At 39.7% G+C, this 26,377-nt stretch overlaps 2 protein-coding genes across 9 annotated transcripts; both read right to left on the bottom strand.

The window, feature by feature from the left end:
• Positions 1-640: 640 nt before the first annotated feature.
• On the bottom strand, positions 641-9,937 carry brd1b (bromodomain containing 1b). 7 transcript variants are annotated; one of them, XM_027018379.3, is made up of 13 exons: positions 9,583-9,937; positions 7,159-8,535; positions 6,798-6,954; positions 6,491-6,622; positions 6,180-6,308; positions 5,649-5,961; positions 5,238-5,495; positions 4,634-5,107; positions 4,344-4,473; positions 4,016-4,146; positions 3,093-3,202; positions 2,619-2,773; positions 641-1,965 (listed from the first exon to the last, which is right to left on the bottom strand). In XM_027018379.3, the coding sequence occupies exons 2-13, from the start codon at positions 8,511-8,513 to the stop codon at positions 1,797-1,799; spliced, it is 3,513 nt and encodes a 1,170-aa protein (XP_026874180.2). In that variant the 5' UTR covers positions 8,514-8,535; positions 9,583-9,937; the 3' UTR covers positions 641-1,796. The 7 variants fall into 7 exon arrangements, 5 of the variants coding, with proteins under 5 accessions (XP_026874180.2, XP_026874181.2, XP_026874182.2 ...); XM_027018380.3 differs by lacking the exon at positions 3,093-3,202 and having other exon boundaries at positions 1,818-1,965; positions 4,016-4,167; XM_027018381.3 differs by lacking the exon at positions 3,093-3,202 and having other exon boundaries at positions 1,818-1,965.
• Positions 9,938-10,771: 834 nt separating this feature from the next.
• On the bottom strand, positions 10,772-14,433 carry pim3 (Pim-3 proto-oncogene, serine/threonine kinase). Of its 2 annotated transcripts, XM_027018383.3 has the most exons (6): positions 14,003-14,432; positions 13,635-13,744; positions 13,479-13,529; positions 13,010-13,373; positions 11,965-12,141; positions 10,772-11,876 (listed from the first exon to the last, which is right to left on the bottom strand). In XM_027018383.3, exons 1-6 carry the CDS (start codon positions 14,100-14,102, stop codon positions 11,695-11,697), a joined length of 984 nt encoding a protein of 327 aa, XP_026874184.1. In that variant the 5' UTR covers positions 14,103-14,432; the 3' UTR covers positions 10,772-11,694. The 2 variants fall into 2 exon arrangements, with proteins under 2 accessions (XP_026874184.1, XP_081568214.1); XM_081712088.1 differs by having other exon boundaries at positions 13,479-13,744; positions 14,003-14,433.
• Positions 14,434-26,377: the final 11,944 nt, after the last annotated feature.

Genomic DNA, 26,377 nt, shown 5'->3' with positions numbered 1-26,377 from the left:
TCCTGTTTAAGTTCTCTGAAATGTTTCTGGCTAAATAGAATCTATGTAACTTCAATGGGCAAACAACAGCATATGGCCTCATTCTGATGCGGTGGGTAACAAGTGGGCAGAATACAAAGATTATTGTTCAACATGTAAAAAATTTGTCCATTAGTCATATATTAATAATTATTTGTGCAATCATTTAAAAATGCATTCATGTATTTTTAAAAACATCTAGACACCTGGCCTTTAGGTTAATGAGGACATAAACTAAAAGTTCAATAAAGGCTTAAAATGATTTACACAGCACAAGATTCCTGTACATCAAACTAAGCACAATACCAGTGCCAAAAATGTGTGGATTGAGTAGGTGTACTTAGTGAAGTTGGTGCTGAATGTAAGGAGGGATTACAAACCTGGTATTCCAGAATGCCATCTATAGGCCATCGTCAACTTGGATATTTGAATTCAGCCAACATATGCCACATATGTTGGAATCTACAATGTTTAGTGTTCATATAAAAATTAAGATTTGCTTCTACTGCTTTTTTTTTTTATTTTCAGTGTATTTAAAAAAAAATACTGGATCTTGCCAGCATTCACTACCGTTGGCTACTATATGATCCTCCCAGAGAAAAGAATACAGAGTACCACTCAATAAAAGTACGACTTTCATACAAAATAAAGTGTTCAAAGGAATGTCTTTTGAAACCCAAAATCCTTTACGGAAAAAAGACAAAAGTTCAACTGTCATAAGAGATGTCTATGATTAAAACACACAAACACACAGCAACAACGGAAAACCACAGCTTTCACCAATGGAATATAAAGTTTTGCATACTCTTTTGCTCTAATACAATTCATTTGCACAGGCACATTTTAAAATCTAAAATAGAGGTCCCAATAATACAGTAAAACAAATGCACCAAGTTGGAAAATCTCTCAACTATCTCTTGTAAACACCCACACACGCACACCCACACACCCACCCACCCAAACACACAGTATGAAATGAAAAAAATCTGGGCAGCAAAATTTTTGGTTTTGCATGAGTGATGCACTTCTGGTTTTTCATCGCTACTTTTTTCATCTTTCCAAAGATTTTTTAACTCCAAGTATTACATATACAGTATAGAATTTCATAGCTTTATATAAATATGTACAAAGAGAACGCAGTTGTGTCCCATAAGAATATTTTTCATTATATAAAAAAGTAGATAAAATGTTAATGCCAAGGAGGAGAAGCTTGCATTGGTAAAGTTCAATAACTTAACTTCTAAAAAGAATCTTAGTTTGATACAGTAAGTGCAAAAGCCTCATCTATGTCCTTGTGAAGGGGATCTTGAGGCTTTGCTCGTAATGTAGCACCAGTGGGGTCCGCACTTCAGTGCGAGTTTGAAAATTCACCTTGGAGTATAAATCTTCCGTGAGGTCATGTGCGGTACCAACCCAAAAAAAAACAAAAAAAAACAAAACAAAAAAAACATTTAAAATAAATTAGTGTTGGATAACTTACAATGGTCGAGTATTTACAGGCAAGGTTGGATACGTGGCTTTTGTGAATTATGATGGTGACAGTAGGAGTGAACAGGAGGGTTGTGATGGCAGTGATAGTTCACAGCAGTCTTACAGCACATTAGTGGAGGGTGAAGGTCCTCTTATGTTCATTATCTGAGGAGCTCAGCATGCTCCTGATGGAAGGCCAGAGAGAAAGGGCCCACTCATGTTCCCCGTAAACATGGCCAGCAAGATATGCAAGTGTAACAACAGGTAAACATGGGACAGATGACCCACAGAGATCCATTTCGTGAGCTTTAGTCCCCATCACTGAAGTCCTGGACCAGGCTCAAGTGGTTCGTGGCACGGTTGAAGGCGCTTTGTACAGCTTTGCGAATGCTCGAAGTGCGACCCTCCAACATTTTAATTTTATCTAAAGTCTTATCAATCCCAAAAGGTACCATTTTGGACTTAGGAAGCCATTGCCTAAAGGAAAAAAATGTATGTGCATTGTTAGTTCCTTTTAACAATTTACTCTGAATCAGTTAATGTTCCCCTGTTTCGGTGCTGAGTGTTAAAGAAACAAACTTAAATATAATTTTTATGTTTACATGAACACTGACAAATCACTTACCTGCCATTTGTTTTAAATGGACATGCAATGACTACATACTCAAAAGAGACTTTATTGGAATCACCTTATAAGTATACTGTTAAGAACAAGTAGCCCATCTGTTGCCATGCACAATTACATCATGATCAGTTTATGACAAATCACTCTTTGCTGGATATTTTCTGTCTGAGGCAGACCACTCTCAGCCCAACACTGAAATATGGTGCTACAACACCAGTGCTTGCACCAGTTTAATAAACACCATGTCACATTCTTTTTTCGGCATTACTACTTACTCCAGTAGTGGTCCTGTGGTCAGAAACTGCCAGGAGATAAACAGGGTAGTGTGTAGCTAGAATATCATGCATGGCAACAAATATCCCATAGTCTGTAAATACTCACTTATAAATAACAACTATAAGACAGGCGTACATAATAAAGTAGCCTGTAAGTGTAAGCAAGTTGCTGATGTGTGGACATGTATACATAATTCTATAAACACAACTCAGGTTATGAAGTGCCTCACCAGTTGTGTTTGTTGTCGAAGAAGCGGACGAGGTAGAGTTTCTCCTCTGACCTGCACTGCATCAGCTCTCCGACCCTGAGCACGTCCCGTGGAGGGGTGGGAATGAACACGCCGTTGTGATGGCAACCCGTTCTGGGCATCTGCGGGTCTATGATCTACAAAGTTAAACAAAAAGGGGAAAAAAAAAAGGGGGGGGGTCCGAGGTTAGTGTACCTCCTCAGTCTTAACCAGCGACAGCGACTTCTGTGGCTTGTGGATGGAAATGCTCATCACTAAACAGACACGCACACTCACACACCCACATTCTCTTTGAGTCACCTGGCAAACAATGTTCTGGTTCGACTCTACTCCACTGATCTGTGCGGCAGCATGATACTTGTGTCGTCATAACCACAAGTCACAGGATGGCAGAAGGCAGATGCATGGGATGAAGGAGAAAGAGTCTCTGTCTGGCATGCACACATGCACACTCACCAAGGCAGGGTAGGAGGGATATCCACTAAGTTTTGCCCAGACTAGTTTAAAGGGTTCCAGAGTTAGTGTGGTAGTATTAGGGGGCATCCATATATTGCTGTTGTCAAGCTCTAAGGAAGTAGGAATAATGATAAGTTATGAGGGGTTCACTGAAAACACGAGGCAGAACACCTCAAGAGCAAGAGCCATGGCTGTGTAATTTCAAGCAGCATTAAGCCATCTCTTCAGCACAAGAGGCATGAAGGCAAAGGCAGTTTACCTGTGCAGTCTCCTCCTCCGCTCATATTTCACAGACAAGCTGAGAGAATTCCACCCAAAAAATCAAGCAAAGTACTCCTTAAACTCATTTATCCATAGTTCTGATTTTCCTGAAAGACACCTTTATGATTGCTAAATAGTTAATTGGATAAACTCTCATTTTAGAATTACACAACAAAGTCATTGCTAGTCAGCTCAAGAGATACTGAACTGTATCAAGTTTATGAAGCCTGGCAGTGAGATTTGATCAGTTTGGAAAGCACATGGCAATTCAAAGCAAATCACCTGAAATAACGTAATACATCAAAATATAACGAAAAATACTGAATGGACTTTTGAGTGGAATCACACTTTCATTGCCTTGTTAGCAGGCAAACATGAAAAAAAACAGGATTAGCTGTGATGGCTTGCATTACGAGACACCTGTACTCAAAGCTGAAAATCATGCAGTGTAGCAGAAGCAAAAGCATCAACTATAGCCAAATAAAGGAGCATTATTAAAGCAAGCAAAGAAGATGGAGCACAAAGCTTCCCAAAGCTGATATGGCAGCAGTGCAGCCACAGACAAGACTTCCAGCCCAGGTTACTTTGTTAATACATGGCTGGTGTTTACCACACGCATACACTGCTGCTCCACGTTTACCAAAAGCAGGCAGGCAACTCACCAGCTGCCAACTTGCTTGCTTTGGAAATGTTCCCCGATTCCATGCATGCGATCAGTTCATTTTTGTCATCCGTCGTGTTTCGTCGTGCTATTGCCTGCTTCCCTTTCCCACTCTTGGGGTGACTGATGATGCTAAGCATGCCAAGAGGAAAGCTGTTCAGAGATATTGCATGGACTGAAACAAACCATAAAGGCGTTTGGATCACATAACCTAAACACTACCTTGGTGCTAAGGTGCTGACGCCTTGTAATAGGCGATTTCTGCAAGATTTTGATGCAGTAACTCAAGAGGATGTGTGATAGTAAGAATATGCTCTTTGTGTTCCTACCTTGTGTTCCTTAGCACACTGGTGCTTCCACTAGAGGAAATGCTGGACTCTGAGGCACAGCGCCTTCGAGGCTCTAGAATTCTGTTCCCCAGCTCTTTCTGTTGCTCCACTACAAAACCATTAGAGAGCCCTAAAGGTACAAAAACACTAAAATCAACCAAACAACCTATAGTTACCCTTATTAATTTAACACAAAAATTCTCTTACAATAATTTTTTGTTTGATATTAATAACTTGTAATATGAATGATCCCTTCTCAGGTGCTAAACTCTGTGCTATATATAATTTACCAGGATCAAAACGTTTGACTGGGCATCCTTCATCTCCACCCTGGCTGTCTCCGCTGTGGGACCTTTTCCTGTGCTGAAGCAAGGTCTCCAGACGAGGGATGACCACAGACAGGAATGTCTTGGTGCCCAGCTGAGGGCAGTCCGTTGAAGTTTGCCCTGTCTTTGCTTGCTTCTGTGGGCTAACGCTCTTAGACTTCCGGAAGAGCACAGCAGTCCGTCTGTTGACAGTGCCTGCTGGGTCTGAGAGCGTGGATGTAGCTACCACGACATTGTTCTCAGAGGTCTGCGTGTCCGGGGAGAGTCCATTTAGTAGTGAGGTAGAGAGCATCTTGCTGTCAAATGTGATCTTTTTTGGGCACTTCTCAGGACTGAGCTCAATAGGCTTCAGAGCAGGAGGTTCTGATAGGCTGTCAGAATTTGTAATAAGTGGAACAGAAACTGAAGGTTCCAGTTTGGGAGGTAATGACTTGTCAACTGAAAAAACAAATTTGTGAAGGTCAATACACTTCAGAACAATGCTTGCTGATAATATGTTACTCATATATTTAAAACAAGCAAACCAACAAAAACAAGAAATAAAGAGAAGGTAATTCAATATGTGCACCTTCGTCTTCGACACACATTGGAATAGGGAGTGGTGCATCTTCATCCTGAGGTTGGCTCTGTTCTGGGGGGGGACAACTTGTCTTCTGACCCATTTCAAGTCGGACATCAGTGATTGTTTTCTTGAGCAGCTTGAGGCGCTTGCTCCGCGATGGACTTGATTTCATAGCAATGGTTAAATCCAGTGTCTCTAAAAGTTCACTGAGCTGCTCTTCCAAAGACATGTTCTCTCGATTAGCTGGATTTAGCAGTCGGTCCACTGGAACAGATGGAACATCATAATAGAACAATCATACCGTTTCCCACTACTATTCACTCTTTTAAGTCATCTTTCAAGGCTTGCACAGACTAACTTCCACTCTGTCGGTAAGCTTTTTATTAAAGAACAGAGACAGACAGACAGACTGCATACCATCTTCCCATGTCAGCATTGGAGGGGCCTGCATTTTAGGTGGCTCAGAAAGATGCATCCCACTGAGGAAATCAAAGCCTATCCTCTCCACATCTCGCCGGGTCTTCCTGAGAATGGCTCCTCCATGGTCTCGGAGGCGCACTGCAGCGCGGTAGAAGAAGGTATCCTTAGCATTGTACTTCATGCAGTTACTGACGATGAGATTAAAGTCATCCTCAAACTCATCCAGGCTCTTGTATCCATGGGCATCAATGCGTTTCCTCATAGTAGAAAAGTCCATTGGGTGCTTGATATGATCAAGATAGTCTGGAACCTTATGAACAACAGTGATCCAAAAGCAGATGTAAAAAGAATACAACCATATAGCCATTCGAAAAAATATAAGTTTTAAAAGGGAAAACAGGAAGCTTTAAAAGGGAAACTACCATGATAAGCACTAACATGACAGGTAACATGAGGTACAAAAAAGTCTTACAAACGTTGAATTTAAACAACAGATTTAGAAACGGTGGAGTATTGAGTGAACTGTACCTCCTTGATGTTCACTGGCTGGGTAAACACCCGGGCTTGGTCTTTCTCCTGCAGAACGTCCAGCACACCTCGCAGCAATATGGTAAATGGAGTGAGCTGCATCTCTAGCACTGACTGCTGAAGTTTCATCTGAGGCCAACAAAGAAAGAAGAGGATCAATACATTTAGTAAAATACAAAGCAAAAGCCACTGCAGAAAACTGCAACAGTACATGTTAATATGTTGTATCTTGTGTGAAGGACACTTTTGAATGCTCAGTAGCAGCACAGCAGAGACGAGTGTGTTTATAAATGCGTTGGGTTTTCTCTGACCTTCTCTCTCTTCAGCTTCTCTCTCTTGCGAATGAGCTCCAGTAGCAAGCGCGTGTGCTCCAGGTCATGACGCAAGCGATGCAAGTCCTTCAGCTGCTCCTTCATCACCCTGCAGTCCTCCTCACTTCGTTCCTGTATTTACACAAACACACAAGCTTAAAAGGCTGCCTACATCATTCCTGCTGTTGAGGAATTTCTCGAAGTCTTAAACAACCCCAGATGACAGTCATTTACTCAACAACAACAGGTACAGAGTCAATGTTTTACTACTTCATGGCAAAGACTACATTTGCATCAAACGCCTCACCAGTTGTGGGGGTTTTTGAGTCTGTATGGTAGTCTGCAAACGTCGGATAAGAGGCACACCATTTCTGGACTGCCTCTTGAGCATCCAGTAACTGAGAACACGCTCCACAAACAGCCTTTTCCTCTGGACAGAGACTTGGTTGAGGATAGTGTTAAAGCTGCAAAACAATAATGAGTAACAGCATAAAATAATTAATACCATTTAAAAGCATGAGAGACATATCACAGTCAAAGGTCTTTTGAAGAAAAAAAAATTACACATGATGCAAAAAGCATATATTATTGCATATTGGATAAAGAAAACAAGCATGTATAGCATTTCTAAATGGATTATTATTCAATGCGACAAAAAAGGGGTTTACCTTTTAGGTGTTATACTAGGCACAGACACAGCTGGAACCACTGGAACTGGCTCTGCCTCTACTTTTTTACACTTCTTCTTCTGGCAGGCCTTTACTCTGGCCGTTCCACCTTTGTGATTGCTCTTCTGACAAAGACTGTTTTTGGGTTGAGGCTCTTCATAGATAGCAAGTGGCCTTCTGACACAGCCACTAGGAGTATGTGAACAACAATAGGCTGTCTTTTTCACTGAAAATGTGGTGGATCCGGTATCCGTGACCTCTTTGATGGGCTCCATCTTCATGTACAGGCCCGCTTTCTGAGCGCAGCTCACATGAAAGGCAGTATAACAATTAGCTTTGCTACACTGAATGCAGGCACCAACTCCTCTTGCTTTACAGAGGTAGCAGGTCAGTTTCCAACGAGCAGGTGGAATGTTAGCAACACCATCAATGGGCTCAATGAAGACTGTGTTAGTGAAGCCCACCTCAGGAACCCAAATGGCACATACTACATGGCCCCAGCGGTCATCATCTGTCCTCTTAAGTGCCCCCCCTTTATTGGGGCAAAAAATACACTCTGCAGGCTGGGAAGGAGATTGTAAACAGTGGCGGCACAGCCACTGGCCCTCTGGGATGTGGGGAACCCCATAACACTCCTGATGCACTGCAAGGTTGCATATGTCACAAAACAGAATAGCATTACTGTTCTGACATTCACCATCCATACAGATGCAGCACACAGCATCTTCATCAATGAGGGACTGTGGATCTCCCTGACCCTGGCTCTCGAAGAAAGACTCCTTTTCAAAGCGATCCATTAGGAACTCAAATACATTCTGGGATACCTGGCTGTAGCCCTCACTCTTCCTCTTCTCATTTATCAGTTCCAGCCAAGCGTAATCTTCCTCATCCATATCATACTCCACCTCTTCATCCAGCTCATCCAATGTCTTTTCTACATAAGTGTAATACGTAGAGGGTCTTCGTGGCACAGCTGGGAGATTGTACTCAACCGTTCTGATTTTTGGCTCTGGTAACCTGCCCTGAGCTGGAGATCCTTGTGCTGTAGTCACTGCAGCACTCTTCTTCTGTTGATTGTTTTTGAGGCGCACAGAGCGCACCAACACCTGCTGGGGTTTCTCTGTGTTCTCCTTGTTGCTGTTGCATTCGCTGATCTCCTGAGCTAAAGGATCATCACTGTTTATTACATCAAATTTATCATAAATGCTGATTCTGTGAATACGTCCATCTATCTCTAACTCTACCATGCGCTGAGCCTCAGCATAGGTTAGGGTCTCACGATTCCTTGAGGGTTTGATGGGCGATGGAGGCCTCTGTGAGGTGGCCACACGATGATAGCGCATTTTCTTCCTCATTTTTTTCCACCACTTGGAGGAACTAACAGAGAGACATTCAAATACAAAGCGATGCTCACTTAAGACAATAATAAAAATAAATGCAAGCATTGAAATATAAAATGTTACTTTTACATGCCTAAACTCTGCTCTAACAACTGTAAAGATAGTACTCCCTCTCCCAAAGCATCTCAGATATGTTCACCAAACAAGCGCTGTGCCCACAGCAACCTTGACCCCAGCTTGAAACTAGCGTGTTCGTCAAACCTTGGCAACAAATATCCCTTACTATTAAAAACGGTAGGCAAGCGTACAGTACAGCTATGGGTCACTTCTACACAGTAATCTAGCTACCTAAGTTAATACAAAGCAGTCAATTTAGCGTTAAAATGTGTATGTTTAGTGTGGGGATGCCTCTAGCGAAAAGTTGTCAAAGAAAATGAAAACTGCCCAATATCGCTGTTTTCTTCAAGCGCTGCCGCTGTTATCCATTCAAAGGCGCTGGCTATCTTGCTAGCTATTTTAGATTAACTAGCCAGCTAGCTAACTCTACCATCGCTGCAGCTAACTAGCTATTATTGAATTAGGTTAATTAAGAAGCTAGCTAACTAATTTGTTAACTAAATTAGCTGAGTGCGTGATTAACGAGATTGTTAGCTAGCTAGCTACTTCGCCTAGCTAGGTAGACTTTAAAAAGCAAACTTTAGCAGGCAAAATACACTAGAACGCTCATATAGCTAGCTAAAGTTAGCTATCCTATCTTGCTAGCTACATGCTAGCTAGCGAGCTGTTAGCCTCCAAAACACAAACAGACCAAGGACAATCACGAAACCGGGTGGGCTTGGCCCTAGTTAGCATTAGCGGGCTAATTCGCGCTGCAAGTCCTCAAAATTAGGCAAAGATGGCGTCAGACAAAACAAACACGGTAACCATAGCTAGCTAAACGGGAACATTAAGGGGAACTTAGCTAACCTAGCTAGGTAGCTAGTTAACCTTACCCAACACCCTTACAGTCTTCCAATAAGTTGAGTTCATTGAACACTAAACTACAACAAAATATTTTCACCACAAAACAGGATCCACCTCTTACCTTCGGATTCGAAGTAACTGAGATAAGCCTTCAAAGCACTCTTACGGTACGGGAGCTAGCTAACAACAGCAATGATGTGTTGGGCCTGCAGAATAGCAACAGCTAATTCCACACACAGCCCGTGCTAACCAGCTAGCGTCCAACGGGTGCCGCTCGAGCTTTAAATTGTATTTTAATTAAACAGTGGCGTATCCACGACGACCGTTTAAATTCAAAGAAAATATCTCCAAGCCACATCAATTCACTCGTTAAAATAACCATTCGTGTGTTTTACTGAGGGCTGGTTTGTTAAATATTACACTATAATGATAGGCGCTAACAAGTTAGCTCGCCTCTCTTGCCCCTAACAACAATGCGGCTGTTCGAATCCCTCCCAGTATTGCGCACTACGTAACTACGTACACCTCTAAAACAAGGAAGTAGAGAGGCCAAAAAACTAGCAATCATCCCTCCCCTACCAACTCTCCCTAGGAAGACATGTGAGAGAATCAGAATTGTAGAACAAAGTGATGTTTGGTGTTTACCAGTGCAAGAAAATCCCCCGTTAGCCTCTATATTTATAACTATATTCATCTGAATAATCAAAACATTTAGATGACACTTTTATCCAAAGCAACTTACAGTTATGACTGCGTACACCTTGAGGCTTGCTCAGGGCCCCAGCAGTGGCAGAGCTGGGGCTTAAACCAGCAACCTTCCAATTACAAGTCAAATACTTTAACTGCTGAGCTACCACTGCCCACGAATTCTAAATAAGAATTAATGGTTAGAAACATAACTTGGACTAAACATTTCACTTTATCTAACTCTAATCCTATCACTTTATTTTGACATTATGATGTGTTCATGTACAGCATCCTGTTCAGTGAATAATATAAAATTCAATATTATTTTTCCATGATTGTCTTGGGTTCACACAATATCTTTATGGAGAGGAATTACTGCAGTGGTTAAAATTCTCATTTGCTGCTCAAAAACACCTTAAAAATGCAGACACTGTGTCAAACTAGCATTTGTGCCTCCCTCTTATGTTCAACTAACTATATATGAACCATGGGATAAATCAGCTTCAGGGGACACATTTGTTAGAAGAACATGATACCTACTGCAGCGTATTCACAGCAGTATTGCATTATGGTACAATACTTGCATTTTAAGTGATCACAGAGCTAAGCACCAGAAACAAGTCTCGTATTAAAAGAATTTATTGCATATAAAAAATATAGTCAGCAACGTTTCACAAATGCAAACAGACTGAATTCCACAGCCGCAGTGGAAGTACAAACTACAACGCTACTTCCATCTAGCATGGAAGTCTGATCACATCGTCTAGAATCATATTACGTTAACTTGGAATCTTTTAAATATCTTAGTCCCACTTAAAGATGCATCAGTTAGGCTTAGTTTCTTAGTCTTGAGCTACAAATAAGCCAAGGGCATCAACGCTAGCTTCCCACCCCCTTTTTTGTAGATGGTATAAAATGAATAAATAAATAAATAAACAGCCACAGAATGTGCAATGTTTGTTTTGTATGAATAAATAATGTACATGGGACAGAATATACATAAATACAATACGAAATGTATTGAAAAAAAACCCTAGAATCCATTAATATTGCATTGATTGTGCACATCACCCAAGTATGTTAGCCAAAGACAGCAGAGATGGTATAATGCATGAACAATAGAGATCTGCAACATTACACTTTAAGAAAAAAAAACAAAAACAAAAAACAAACAAAACAGGAGTTAAAGTGTATATTTAATATCGCGTGTGCACAAAAAAAAGGGGGGGGGGGGGCGAAGGGAGTGAGTATGTTCCAACACCCACCACAAGGGGGCAAGAAAGACATAAATTTAGGTCCTAACAAATGCAGCTTTTTGGGGGTAAAAAAGGCACTGATAACCAAGTTTAAAAAGTAAATTCCAAGGCTAAGCTCTATAAGAGCAACAAATATAGTCATAGGGTTGCTAGCATTAGTGTTTGTGCAATTCCCATGGGAAAAATTCATTCCTCTGAAATGAAAAAAGACTGAAAAATAAGTTAAGGTAACTTAGATGCAGCCTAGTAACCACTTTTGGATCATGAATCAGTCAGTATATCCATTGCTGTCAGAGGCTCTCTTTGCTTGAATTTGTGCTTGATGATGAATCTGTGTCAATTACTAGAAGTGTAATGTTCACTGCCTTAGAGTCCTTCTCTGTATGCATCCACTGGTGCTCAAATATTTGCTCCAGTGTAGGTCTGTCCGAGGGCCTCAAGCAAAGGCACCATTTAATGAGATGTTGGCACTCTGTAGGGAACCAAGAAATAAACAGTACATTTTACAATATTCATAAAAATGGTTATTGAAAGGTGAGAAAAATGCCCTCCAAACATACCAGCAGAGACTCTTCTCCTGAAGAAGAGATGACCCTGCAGAATCTCCTCATCATGTTCAAATGGTATGTCCCCACACACCATATCATATAACAATACCCCTAGTGACCACACTGTCGCTGAGCGTCCATGGTACCTGTGGTAGCGAATCCACTCTGGGGGGCTGTAGACTCTTGTGCCTGGAAGCAAAAATTAGGAACACAGCTTTAACTCCATGCTTTAAAAAAGGGAGTTTTTTTTAGTCATTATTAATCACATGTGCCAATATTTCCTAGATCTATATTATTCTCACATGGATTACACTGGAACACTAAGAGCTACTGTCTGACTGGAAGAGGCGAATGCTAGTAACTGGCTCAGACAGCTCTTTTTTTCCCACCATTACAACCACAATCGACTGAAATCAACAATGAACATTTGGGGGGAAAAAGCAGTCTAAAAGCAAACAAAAACCAAACTAAAAGCCACACATCTACATGCATCCAAGTACCAACAGCAATAAATTATCTAACAACTTCAGATAAAGTTCAGCGTGAGTCATTTCCCATAACAAAGCCTGTTCACCAGAAGGGGCGTACTGTCCCTAAGGATAAGACTAGCTGGGATACCAAACAAAAATAGCGATCACTGATTGATCACGTGGACCCAGAACTCAGATTTCACAACAAAATAAGACATGGTTCATGGCTTTTTTTTGATCGTCACGTAGATGTGCTTGTTTTCCAAACACATATTTCTATAATGACAATAATAATAATAAAGGAAACCTCAAACTGATGTTTCACCCCCAAGCATTTAGTAAAAGTTGTGCATGTTACAGATAAGACACTAATTAATTAAATAACGGTTTATTTTGTTCTGCAGTGTAGCTTACATATCCAGTTTATTAATTTTTAATAATGCAGCTAAACTATTCTTGGCAATATACATTCTTTGAATCAAGAAATTGGGATCACCTCTTAAGAATAATTAAAATTTTGCCTAAAATTAATTAATTCCCTAGTTGTCCGGAGCAGCATGAAGCTATGGTGGAAGAGAAGGACTTACCATCGAAGTCAGTATATACGGTGTCCTTGAGAATCGCCCCAGAGCCGAAATCAATGAGCTTTAATTCTCCTGTACGTAAATCCACTAGCAGGTTTTCGTCTTTGATATCTCGATGAACTATACCGCAGTTGTAGCAATGTCGAACAGCCTCCAGTACTTGTCGAAAGAACCGCCGCGCCGTGTCTTCGTCCAAAGCCCCTTTCTCAGTTATGTAGTCAAATAAATCCTTAACCATCTCCGGTCGTTCCATAATTATCAACCAACCATCGTGTCTCTCATACCAATCAATCAATTTAATCACACCTTGAAACGTATTTCCTACTTTTTTCAGCAGGATAATCTCCAGTGGAACCAAAGCACCGTTCTGGAAAGGGGAAAAAATCCAAACGACAGAAATGTGTCTCCCGACCTTATGGGTGGCCGGTAAGGCGGACAAAGGCTGAAAAATATGGTCGGTAATAGTACTTACAATTGTACTCCATTCGGTGACTCTGTCCTTGGCCACATGTTTAACAGCGACCTGAAGGAGGAACACAAAAGACCCGTTGATCTGAAACACTACACGCATGGGCCATGTTGCCGCGCCAAACGGCCATGTGCTACCACCAAAACAAAGACAGCTTACCGGCAAACCATCTGAAATCCGACTACCGGCGTATACTGTCCCGAATCCACCATTCCCCAACACTGATCCCACATGGTAGACTTTATCAAACGGCTCTCTTTCAGTTTTAACTGTTCAAAACAAACACATCTGACGTTAATCAATCAAAGAACACCAAAACAATAATGCGCAAAACGTACTAGTAGCAACAAAATGGCTCTAAATTTAAAGTCAAGAACAGGAATGCCTATTGATTTGTAAAGTACCAATTTCATTAAAATTCAACTACTGATGCTTCATATCGCTTCAGAGTAATACAATTACAGAGTAAAACACGTATAGAAATTGTTCGGCATATCTAAACTGCATGCGTCAAGCACAAATCTGACCTGTTTGGAGTTGAATTTTCACTGGCAAATGATCGATATTAGTCGTGCTGCAAATGTGAGAAAACGATCCAAACTTGGATAGCAACATCTTTGAAGACATTCCAAATAAAATACTTCCCCGAAAGATAAGTAAAAATGTAACAACTGTAAAACAAACAAACAAACAAACAAACAAACAAAAAAAAAATCACCGATGTCACTATGCTAAAACGAAGATAGCGTTATTCCTTAAAACAATATGTTCGGGAATCGTAAATATTACACAAATCAGACAAGTGATAAATCCCGAAGTTTTCAACACTTTCCTGGCCCGAAACTAAAATAGTCTGTCTAGAAAAAAAAGCCTCCCCCGTCCATAACGCTGCAGCGTCAGGGACAAAATTCCACATGCGTCCTTATCGCGCGCTCCTGCGGAAAGTCCTCTTGCGCGAGGGGAGCGCGAGTATCAACACCCTTCATCCGACTGTCTGGGCTCCACAACCAAGTGCAAAATCCCTCCGCCACGCTTTGCGTATTCCTTCCTTACACAATCAAGAGAGCAAATGGAAACCTGCTAGGGTTTTTGAACAATAAATAAAATCAATACACTAACCAGATGCTATTTTATAAAAATATTTAGAACTGATCTAATTTTGAGGTCATGAGTATCTATTCTAGTTAACTGTGGCGCCCAAGGATACTTTGTCTGAGAGCTTTCAGCTACGTTTTTTTTTTTTTTTTTGGTTTTGTGTGTGTGTGTGCTAAACAAACCGAGTTTACGTGGTATCAGATGCGACCAGCCAGACACTAATTGGCTTGAAAAAAATAACACGCAGAAAATCATATTATAAAATCTGAATAAAACCTGAATAGTTCACTGGGTATAATTAGTCTATAAAATAACACTATTCAACAACAACAACAACAACAACAACAGCAACAGCAACAATGATAATATAATAATACTAACTATATAGTAAGCTGCCTGTCATACATTCGACATATAGTTTATCATATAACTCATCAAGGCTACTTTTGCTATGCGTATAAATAAAACCAAGTTTTAAGCTTTAAAACTTTTTTTTTTTTTAATCACGACATGGTACGATTCCTGATATCAAGATCTTTGGTACTCAAATTCAGTTTCTCCCCTTACTGTGTAGGTATAGTGTAGGTATACGTAATATACCAACCGTTGATTATTTTAAAGCCCTCGCAGAATGCTTGGGATGAGTAAATATAAGCAACTCCCACGCCCTCTTGAATACCTAAAACACATTACAAAGCTTTCATTTACATGTAGGAAATTTATTATAACAGGTCTAAGTGAAATTCTAAGATGAACTAAAACTAATTTTAGATTTACTCTTATACGTACAAATTTACACATTATTTCCATTGCAACAGAATGGGTGAATCCTGTGCAAATAATAACTGTCTACACATGTTTGGATGACATTTGGTGAGATGCAATACTGGGATTCCACAGAAAGTACTCCCCTGTTATGTATGTGTTTATTTAAACTTGTTAATATATGTGTCCAAACAGAATAGTATAAAGATAATCAACCCAAAAATAGGAAAGAGAGGCTTTGTGATATAATGCAAAGACATCAGCTAGTGTAAAGACCACATAATTTTATGCTAGACTTGAAAGGAGTCTTTCTATACACCAAGGTGATGATCACCAAGTAATACACTGCCATGTACCAAACAAGCTCTCACTATAAAAATTATAATTATAAAAATTATAAAAATATTCATGATAGGAAGCAAACCATATCCACAAAGAAGTGACAATAATAATTTACTGCTTTCTTCCTTCACATGTAATAAGTCAGTCAATGGGGTTACCTGAGATTTAAGATGTTTGAGAAAGGATGCCGTGTGGTTCTTTTGTCAGAGTAGTATAAATATACATTTTAGACATATGTATTGCATCTTATCAAAGCATATATTGCAAAAAAAAAAAAAAAAAAATGCATGCTCTTTGCTACTGAATCAAAGAAAACATATGAAAAAATAGCACAGTCAGCCAAAAAGGGGCTTTCCAAATCTTCATTTAGGTCATGTACAAATGCTATGTTCTCAGATTTCCAGTAGCAACATGAGAATATTTAAAAGCCTATAATGATAACTCATATTCATCCTAAAAGGAAAATGTGTTGTCATGAGAAAACACCACCACATCAATTATTGTTGAAGCTTTCCTATTCATGGTCTTGTAACGTTGTCTCAAAATTTGGAGCAGTTGTATTTGTGTAGTTTCCATGTACAGCATTCAAAGAGTTTATCAGAGCACTCATCTTCCTTCAGCACATGTGCAGTATTAGGAGATCAAAGTCTCACCATTTACACACAGGCCTTGCAGAGCCTAGCCCCTGACCCCCACCCATCCCCAACCTCAGCTGCAGCCTCCAGTTCACATGTTATTGTTTTGTCTGAGGACCCGAATCACGTGAGGCAGCAGTGTTATGACTGAGCATGGTGGAATCTAGGTTACAGAGAGCCTTCCTTCAGCTGGATGCAGTAAAAAAAAAAACCTCCATGGCCCTTTAATCACTCCCCTACTCTGAGACTGACTGTTTTATCTGACTCCAGGGAATGATGGCGCTCTCATCATCTATCATATGCACCAGCTGAGAGATGCAGAATAAAAGGGAAATGGAGAGTGGATGAGAAAGAGAGGGAAAGTGAGATGCCAGACGAGCCAACTCAGACTAACAAATGATTACTCACATAAAGTACTCACTAATCACAGTAAATGTTTTTGTTTTTGCTGCTGTCATGCAGAAAGACAAGTCAGACAATTGCAGACGACAATAAAATTAACAGTCCATGTAAAAATCAAAATAAAAGTCCAATGGGCAAACACATCCAAAAGGGTAAACAAAAAACAGAGTAGAGGAGAAAGCATGTATGATAGTATAGGAGCAAACAGGTGTATCAAGGACAAGGCAAAACTCGTAGTTGATCTAAACATATAAAAGGTCAATGCCCCAATAAACAATAGGCAAACTTACAATGCTCAGTGTGCTTTACGACAAAAAGGCAATACTTCGCAATGTGAAAGTGAGAGTAAAGTGTTTAATAAATAGGAGACATGTTGAAGCGCAGGCAATTAGAGTTAATACTCTGAAGATGATGATCTCTCCAGCTGCCACCTACGTGGGCATGCTGGTTATTATTACTACTACTACTACCTCTTGCAATGTATGTATTATATTTCAATTTAGTTATTTAATTATTTGGATTATAGTATTTTTTAAAGTAGACATCATCAGAAATAATCACCTTTACAGGGATCTAGTGAACTAGGGAAAAAGATAAATCTTTTTGTTTCACAAATGCTTTGATGTTACTTAACATTGTTGCATATCACTTGCAGAGACTTGGGAAATGGACACAAGGCATTTAACTTTACTGAAACATGGAACATGGCTACAGGTTTATAGACTAGGAAACACACTGATAGTAAACACCCGGAGAATATGGAAGCAGACACGTAGTCTGCCAACCTCCAAACACACTATAATATATAATATATATTATGGGCTATAAGATTACAAGACTTTTCACTGACTGAACAGGTGCATGGTGCTTAAAGCTGCTGCAAGCAATCATTCTTGCGACAGACACAAACTTTCTATGCAGAAGCAAGATAATTTTTTGTTAGGTGAACCAGCTTCTTGTAGAGGATTTTATAGAGACATTTTTTTCTCAGAACATCCGTTCATAATTATCAGGATGTAGAGACAGTTTAGCTGTTCTTGAAAACTCACTTACATAAGCCTTAAACACTGGCATGGTGATCAGCTGAAAAAGGAATGAGACACAGAATGTGTCTTAGACACAGGTGACTGAAAAATCACGAGCTGTGCTAGGGGCATGGACAAGACATTTTTGGAGCTACTCATCCACAATGTTCTGATATCATACTACTACTACTACTACTACTAATAATAATAACACAACTTGATAGTCATCAACATTTTCAGGTACCAGAAACCTCACATTATGATTTATTTCACATTCACTTCACATTTCTGTGATGCCCTTATTTCTTAGAGAGTCAAAGATATTTTTTTTTGCATATTTTTCTGATTGTTGATGACAGGTTCCACTCGGGAGCTGACACCTCCCACCCCACTCTGAAGCAATAAAATGCATCTCAACATCCATAAAGGCCTCAAAATATGATTTGACAGAGTAAATGAAAGATACTGTAGATATGTGTCCTGTAGACATGGGATCAAACAAACAAAAAAAGCAGCTATCAAACAGCTGTCACATTAATTGCAAGAGATTTGAATCATGCAAATAAGACCTTTTTAACTCCATTTTATAATTAAAAGGTCACTAAATATTCCTGTCATTGTGGAAAAGAATCATGCAGACAGTGATTAAAAGGATTCTTCAGTCATTCACTCACTTACTGATTCTGTTTCTCTTTCTCTCATATTCACACACACACACACACACCCACATATATATATACACACACACACACACACACACACACACAGTCATCATGAGTTGGCACGATGGTGGTTCCAGTATGTATTCCAGTATTATTTAGGTAATATACTACTGAATATTTGTGTTTCTCATATTTGTGTTCTGTCATTAGGTTAAACCAGTTAAAACTAATCTACCTACACGGCTCTAAATTTTGAGTGGTAATTTTCCTTTTTTAAGTACTCCCTTATTCACGTATGATTGTTGGCAAGACAACTGAGTCAATGAGAATAATGTGTAAATACAAAGTGGCTTATGCCAAACCCTTGGTTTGATGTAGAATGATGCATGGATAAAATGTATGCATTTTAAATGACTTAGAGCATATAAACAGATGAAAGAAATGACACCTAGATTTTTCCTGAGATAAATAAGTATTTTTCACACAGTATATGTGCTTAAGATTTATCTCAGTAGCTGTACAACTGAATGAATCGGATCTTTCATCTATCTTTGTCACAAAAATTATGTACTACTCTTCCAAGAAAATTATAGGCTTCAGTAAGCTGTCTGACTCAGCTATTGTAACCCACACACAGGCTACTTTAGACTCTTTTAGAGCTACCACTCCACTCATCTTAAAAATAACTTGTAGTGAGCAATGGCAAAAGAACTAAGGAAAACCTTGATACTACAGAGCATTTATTCTGAAAAATGTGCCCTGCTATTTCTGTTCTGAATGCATTTGATTAAAAATTAAACCTGATTTTTCACTTAGTACCTCACTAACAAGTGATAAAATAATTAAACAGTCCAGGAAAGTTGTCATCGTATAGACCTTGATGTTTTGTTGCATATACATTACACAGTGTACTTAGCCACAAAGAGTGGAATCTCACTGATATCCATTACATTGAATTTTCTACCACTGGATTTAATGTCACATGACCAAAACAAACTGGTCACATTATCCTTCTCACGCTCAGCATGACTCAGGAAGGATGCCATCTTGTCTGACACCCGTTACGTCAATTTGATATCTTTTGACCAAAACAAAGCAGTCACATGAATGTCCACATGAATCAGCATGATTCAGCAAACTCACTCCATTCAGATCATGCAACTTTCATGAACTATGTTTAAAACATTTTTCATTGTCATATTCTTCTCCACACCACTGTTGGTTTTCTTTTTTTATTAATCCACAATATTTACAGTACTGAAAGTTGAATTTTCCATGTTATAACCTGCTAAAATATTCACCATCAGTGACATTATAGATAAAATACTTAAACATGGTTTGAAAGGGAGGATAATTCTCATGTGAATGTGTTTTAAGTATTTGAATTACTGCAATTTTTAAAAAGATTTACTAACAAGTGACCATTGCTATGTGATAATCTCATGTGTGGCAAAGTTCAAAGTGTGGCAAACAGTCATAACCTCTGTTTAAGGTTAGTCCACCGCATGAACAGGCCCAGAATTGCTCTCATGTTATTTGGAAGTGCATGGATATATATCTTAATTAGATTTACATTGTAACACTTTGTGGTGTCTACAGAGTCTCTATTTCTAGGTGGAAAGGTTAACAAATGTGGGTAGTTGTAACTTTGGAGGATAACGACACAATAAGGAGCAGGTGTGAGACACAAGGAGGGCGTGGCCACACTGACGAACACACACATACAAGGAGACGTACCGTGACAGAGCCCCCTCTCAAAAGCGTGACTCCCGGCACGCCAGCCCCGAAACCAATGCCAAACGGCGAGGCCAGGGGACCTAACGACCCTACACGGGGAAGGACAGGGATCAGGACAACGTCAGACACAGGCATGGACACACAGACAGGCACCGGCACAGACACAAAGGGGGACAAAGTGACAGGCACAGACAACGTGACAGGGACGGGTACAAAATTACAAAAGGACTAGCGAAGTGTCTGGGGGGGCCGGCAGGAACCCCGGCCTTTCCCCCAGTTGTCGGCTGGGCTGGAGTGCCACCCGCTTGTGGAGGATCGCCTCGCGCCGATTCGGGGGACAGTGACATCCGCACACCCGTTACAGGGGGTGCGCCAGTGGCTTTGCCTGTCTCTGGGGTGAGCACTGGTGACGCCGCCCCCTTGCCTCTACGAGGCTTGGGTACCGGCGCACGAGTTCCAGGGCCTGTACGCTCTAGTGGGAAGAGTGTCCTCGAGTGCGGTCGTCCCTTTGTGTGCCGCTCGGGATGCTTTGCTCGCTCCCGAGTGCCACATCCTAGGCGGAGCCTTGGGGAGTATCTGAAGTGCTGGGACCTTGTCGCTCCCGGCATCTGCAGACTCTTAAGTTGCTGCAGTTGGGGGGATCCCCATAAAGGACCTCCTCCACCTCCATAGACGGGTCCTCCCCATAGTCGAGCCCCAAGTCTGACCGCAGACTAATGTCGCTGCACTCCCTGTATTCCCCATAATCCACGAGACCCTCGTGGAAGTCTATGTAGTGGGAAAAAAAAAAAAAACAGGGTTTATTAAGAATAACAAAAAAATAGCAAGTATTTTACTGAACATGGAAAGATGGTTCAGCATAGCAACTAAAAAGACATAGTCAACTGTAGTGAGTACATTTAAACAAATGTGCAATAAATCAGAATATGAAAAATTATGAAAAATGCAGGTTAACAGATGTCAACAACCTTCAATGTGTTATTTTTTTCACGAGTGATCATTTCTGTTTGATGGCTTTCATATAACTCTAGTGCTATATATAAACAAAACTATATTAATAACTTTGAAAGGACCCTAATATGAAGAATAAACATCTTGAAGGAAAACAGGTTTGTTTTCTGACAAGTATATAATCACTTGAGCCAATTATCACTATATATAATGTAATAAAGCATGGACCATTTATTAGCTGGCCTGCTCAAGCAGAATGTGTTCCCTCTTGAGTCTTGGTCCTCCCAAGGTTTCTTCATTAATTCCACCCAGGATGTTTTTCCTTGGCACTGTTGCCACAGGCTTGTTTATTAGGGATGTGAACCCAAACATTTGTAAAGCTGCTTTGTGGCAAGGCATGTTGTAAAAAGTGCTTCATAAATTTCACTTGACTTGAGAGAATACTGTGCAATTGCAACTACTGACACATAATTAAAACTTTTAAAGGACATTTCAAGGATGAAATTGCATGCCATAGGTGTACACTCTTAAAATAAAAAGTGGTAACTGGAACCAAAAAGGGTTCTTTGGAATAACCAGTTTTTGAAGTACCAGTTTTGGTTCGCTGAAGAACCTTTTACTGAATGGTTTTCGGTTCCATAACTCAGAACTCTTAACAAGGTTCTTTAAATAACTATTAATTGTTCTTCAGAGCGCATTTTTTAAAAAAAGGTTCTTGGTAGAGCCTCTACTTAAAAGGTTCTTTATGGATCCCTAACTGATTCCTCTAAGAATCAATACCAAATGGTTCTTCAGAAACAGATGAGGCTTCAACAGCTAAACATAAACCTAAATGTACTGGAACTACAGAAGTAACCAGTAAACAACGATCAAATTCCAAACATTTGTTTTATTATTATTACTCAGGAAGTTCAATGCAATTTTACAGAATTACAGAATTTGAACATTAAAACATTAAAAACAATCTGAAACATCCAACAAATGATAGCTTGCTTTACATGTTCCAGTTCCACTAGCACATTTTGGTGACTGTCTACATGTCTGGAAGGCAGATAAGAGATGTAACTACTAGATAATGCTAAGCAATTCTTTATTAGGAACACACTGCATTTGTACAATAAGCTTCAGCTGCTAGGCACACTATCAAACAACACCATTTTACCAATACCCTCAGTCCTTGTCTCTATAAATCTGTGTAACTGCGCCACATTGTATAAAAATAATTTAGCTCACTGTTAGCTATCCTTACACAAACCTTCAAGATACCTCAATTGTTCACTTAGCTTCTGACTAATCTCTAAGCATAATCAGATTCACAGAATATCTCAAATATCCATCAAAAAGTCTAATGAGGCCCATTAAAAGCATTTTCCATTAAGATGGCACCTAGCTAACATCTCGTTAGCACTGCTAATTAACAAGTTAGCCAAGATAGTTAAGTTACCATGAACTATTTTACTTCAGTAAAGAACTGGAAAAACATCTTCAAGATTATATCACTTCCCTTGATTTACTACTTAACATTTTTGTTGCTAAAATATTTTTTAAAGACTATTGCTCGGTCAAGATGTTCATAGGTAGTTGACAGAGTAAGTAGAGTAATGAGTATCATGGGACATGTATTTGTTAAATAGAACTTTATTGTGCCTATTCCTATAACTCGGGAATAATGTATGATCACAGAAGTCTCTTATTTTTATGAGTTGATTTAAGCCACAGGGAGAAAACCAACAGCACCAGTGCATTAGTAATATGATTCAGGGCACAAGCAAGCCAAATAGGCTCCGCTGCATGCGCCAGCTGTGCCTCTCAGTATACCCATTCTCACTCCAAATAACATAATATGGGTCAGCCCAGGACAGAGTCGCTTTTTTTTTTGCCAGCACAGCCTCTTCTAAACTTCTCCAGAATCTCCACATCTGTCTGACTGGAGACACATTGCAACTCTACATGAACAATCTGTGACAGTAACTCTTTAATATTAGCAGTAGCTTACTTACCCAAGTGATGGGGCACAAATGGCTTGATCAAAAAGCTAAAATGTATTAGTATCAAAGGTTTGTCTAGTAATGTTGTTACACAGCATTGCGCCTTGATAATCTATAATAAGTCCATACAGTTTTGCCTGTAGCTCATCAATTTGGAACCCTTATGTAATGGGAATCTGTCCCCTCTAGTAAAAAAGAGCCTGGCAGTAAATTTTGTTTTGCTCACAGTTTGCACACTGACCCATTGAATTTCACTTATTAAATGCAGATTGGACAGAGGTGATTCATATGGAAACTTGCTTTTGTCTTTGAGAAACATGTCTTTGAGGGCCCACAATGGCTTTCAAAACAATACAGTTTCTGTCCTCAGTTTCACTTCCCATGGCCTTTCAAAGCATTCTTGTTAAGAAGTGGTTAATTTAAGAAATGTGTAATATAAGTCTTCAGAGGTTAGTCTTTGTTTTGTCCTGGCTGTCCCTTCTGGGGTAAAGATGGTAGTTTGTTTTTCTTTGCTTTAATGGTCAAATTAGCTTAAACTCACAGTGTAGGCAAATCCAACAGAGCCCCGGGGCATCCTTTTGCTAGAACACACCATTTTCTCTCTCCTTATCACAATAATGGTTTGATGACATGAGTGTTATTTCTTTGGCTGCTTGTGGCTATTGCCACAGAACAAACAAATCTATTCACCATGACAGAAGAACTCTAAAGTAGCATGAAGTACCCTGGACTCCATACAGCAAATGTTACCATATTATCAATATCATTCCTGTTGATGGAATGGTCCTGTGCACAGACAGCACATCACATCTTTCCCATTGTGACCAGAAAAAACAGGAACAACGAGATGAAGAACATACCTTGACAGACGAATTATAGCTTTAATGAAAGACGTGTCTTCCCAAGCACTTATTTCAGATAGTGCCTCTTGCAGCTGGCATTTTATAAGTTCTAAGTCCCATTAGCCCAATTACTGAACTTAATGGGAAGCTGAGTTGACATAAAAAAAATGTAAGTTCATGACAAGAGAGTATCATTTTAAAGACTAGAATAATGTGAGCCAAATACATGTAGGATTTGTGATTCTATTTAAACAGGAAAAACACCCCTGACACTGTAGTCTCATTAATAATTATACATACAGGTAATTAAGAAATTTATGTTGTTATTTTTCAAATTCACTAGTATCGGCGTAAAACATGCAGGAAAAAAGGAGGAAGCAAACACGAGTCTCCAACCTTTTAAGGAAACTGAACATGAAAGTGCACTAATGATAACAAAAGAAAGCTATCAGTGACCGTCAAGCGATAATAAAACAAAAAGGGCTTATAAAGAGCACACCATAATAATATAACAACCTCCGGTTGGTGTGGTGAATGAAGCACAAGACACCACCTGAGTGAGGTGTGGCAACAAATTGAAACAGTCAGAACATGCGGGACAAAGGACAAAACATAAACACAAAGGCTACTGGTGGCAGGGTTAGGGTTAGAGTCACAACTAGATTATACCTCAATTGCTCAAGTTGTACTCAGTCATAATTGTACAGTGCATCCGGAAAGTATTCACAGTGCTTCACTTTTTCCACATTTTGTTATGTTACAGCCTTATTCCAAAATGGATTAAATTCATTTTTTTCCCTCAAAATTCTACGCACAATACCCCATAGTGAAAAAGTGAAAAATGTTTGTTTGGAATTGTTGCAAATTTATTAAAAATACAAAAACAAGAAAATCACATGTACATAAGTATTCACAGCCTTTGCCATGACACTCAAAATTGAGCTCAGGTGCATCCTGTTTCCAATGATCATCCTTCAGTTGTTCCGACAACTTCATTGGAGTCCACCTGTGATAAATCCAGTTGATTGGACATGGTTTGGAAAGGCACACACCTGTCTATATAAGGTCTCATAGTTGACATTACATGTCAGAGCACAAACCAAGCCATGAAGTCCAAGGAATTGTCTGTAGACCTCCGAGACAGAATTGCATCGAGGCATAGATCAGGGGAAGGGTACAGAAAAACTTCTGCAGCATTGAAGGTCCCAATGAGCACACTGGCCTCCATCATCCATAAATGAAAGAAGTTTGGAACCAACAGCACTCTAGAGTGGCCAGACAGAAGCCACTCCTCAGTAAAAGGCACAAGACAGCCCAACTGGAGTTTGCTAAAAGGCACCTGAAGGACTCTCAGACCATGAGAAACAAAATTCTATGGTCTGATGAAACAAAGATTGAACTCTTTGGCCTGAATGCCAAGCGTCGTGTCTGGTGGAAACCAGGCACTGCTCATCACCTGGCCAATACCATCCCTTCAGTGAAGCATGGTGGTGGCAGCATCATGCTGTGGGGTTGTTTTTTGGCACCAGGAACTGTGAGACTAGTGAGGGATGAGGGAAAGATGAATGCAGCAATGTACAGAGACATCCTTGAAAAAACCTGCTCCAGAGCGCTCTGGACCTCAGACTGGGGCGAAGGTTCACCTTCCAACAGGACAATGACCCTAAACACACAGGTAAGATAACAAAGGAGTGGCTTTGGGACAACTCTGTGAATGTTCTTGAGTGGCCCAGCCAGAGCCCAGACTTGAACCCAACTGAACATCTCTGGAGAGATCTGAAAATGGCTGTACCCTGACGCTCCACATCCAACCTGATGGAGCTTGAGAGGTTCTGTAAAGAAGAATAGGAGAAACTGTCCAAAAATAGTTGTCAAGCTTGTAGCATCATACTCAAAAAGACTTGAGGCTGTAATTTCTGCCACAGGTGCTTCAATAAAGTATTGAGCAAAGGCTGTGAATACTTATGTACATGTGACTTTTTTTTTTTTTGGTTTATTATTTTTAATAAATTTGCAACAATTCCAAACAAACCTTTTCTACTTTGTCATTATGGGCTATTGTGTGTAGAATTTTGAGGGAAAAATGAATTTAATCCATTTTGGAATAAGGCTGTAACATATTAAGACAAATGTAAGCATGCTTTTAAGTGACAATTCCCTTTAAAATATATCACTAAATTGGGAGTCTTGGATTTCTTAAAAAAAATAAAGGCTTTGTGTGGTCAACCATGCCTCACCAATTTACATTCATGACATTTACATATTTTGCAATACCTTCACCGTTGCAATAAATTACTAAGCACAGACCTAAGTATCCTACTGAGCATATAAGAACATACTATTATTATAACAGAATTTAATTCCAGTCATCATGGTTACAATAAAAAAATTACAGTTATTTAATAGTATATGCAGGTCATTATAGTGTGTGTGTGTGTGTGTGTGTGTGTATATATAT

Source organism: Electrophorus electricus, chromosome 4 (genome assembly GCF_041902795.1).
Source record: "Electrophorus electricus isolate QZ-2024a chromosome 4, ASM4190279v1, whole genome shotgun sequence".
Classification (NCBI taxonomy): Eukaryota; Metazoa; Chordata; class Actinopteri; order Gymnotiformes; family Gymnotidae; genus Electrophorus; species Electrophorus electricus.
The sequence above is the reverse complement of the archived record's forward strand: the minus strand, read 5'-3'. Positions and strand labels throughout refer to the sequence as shown.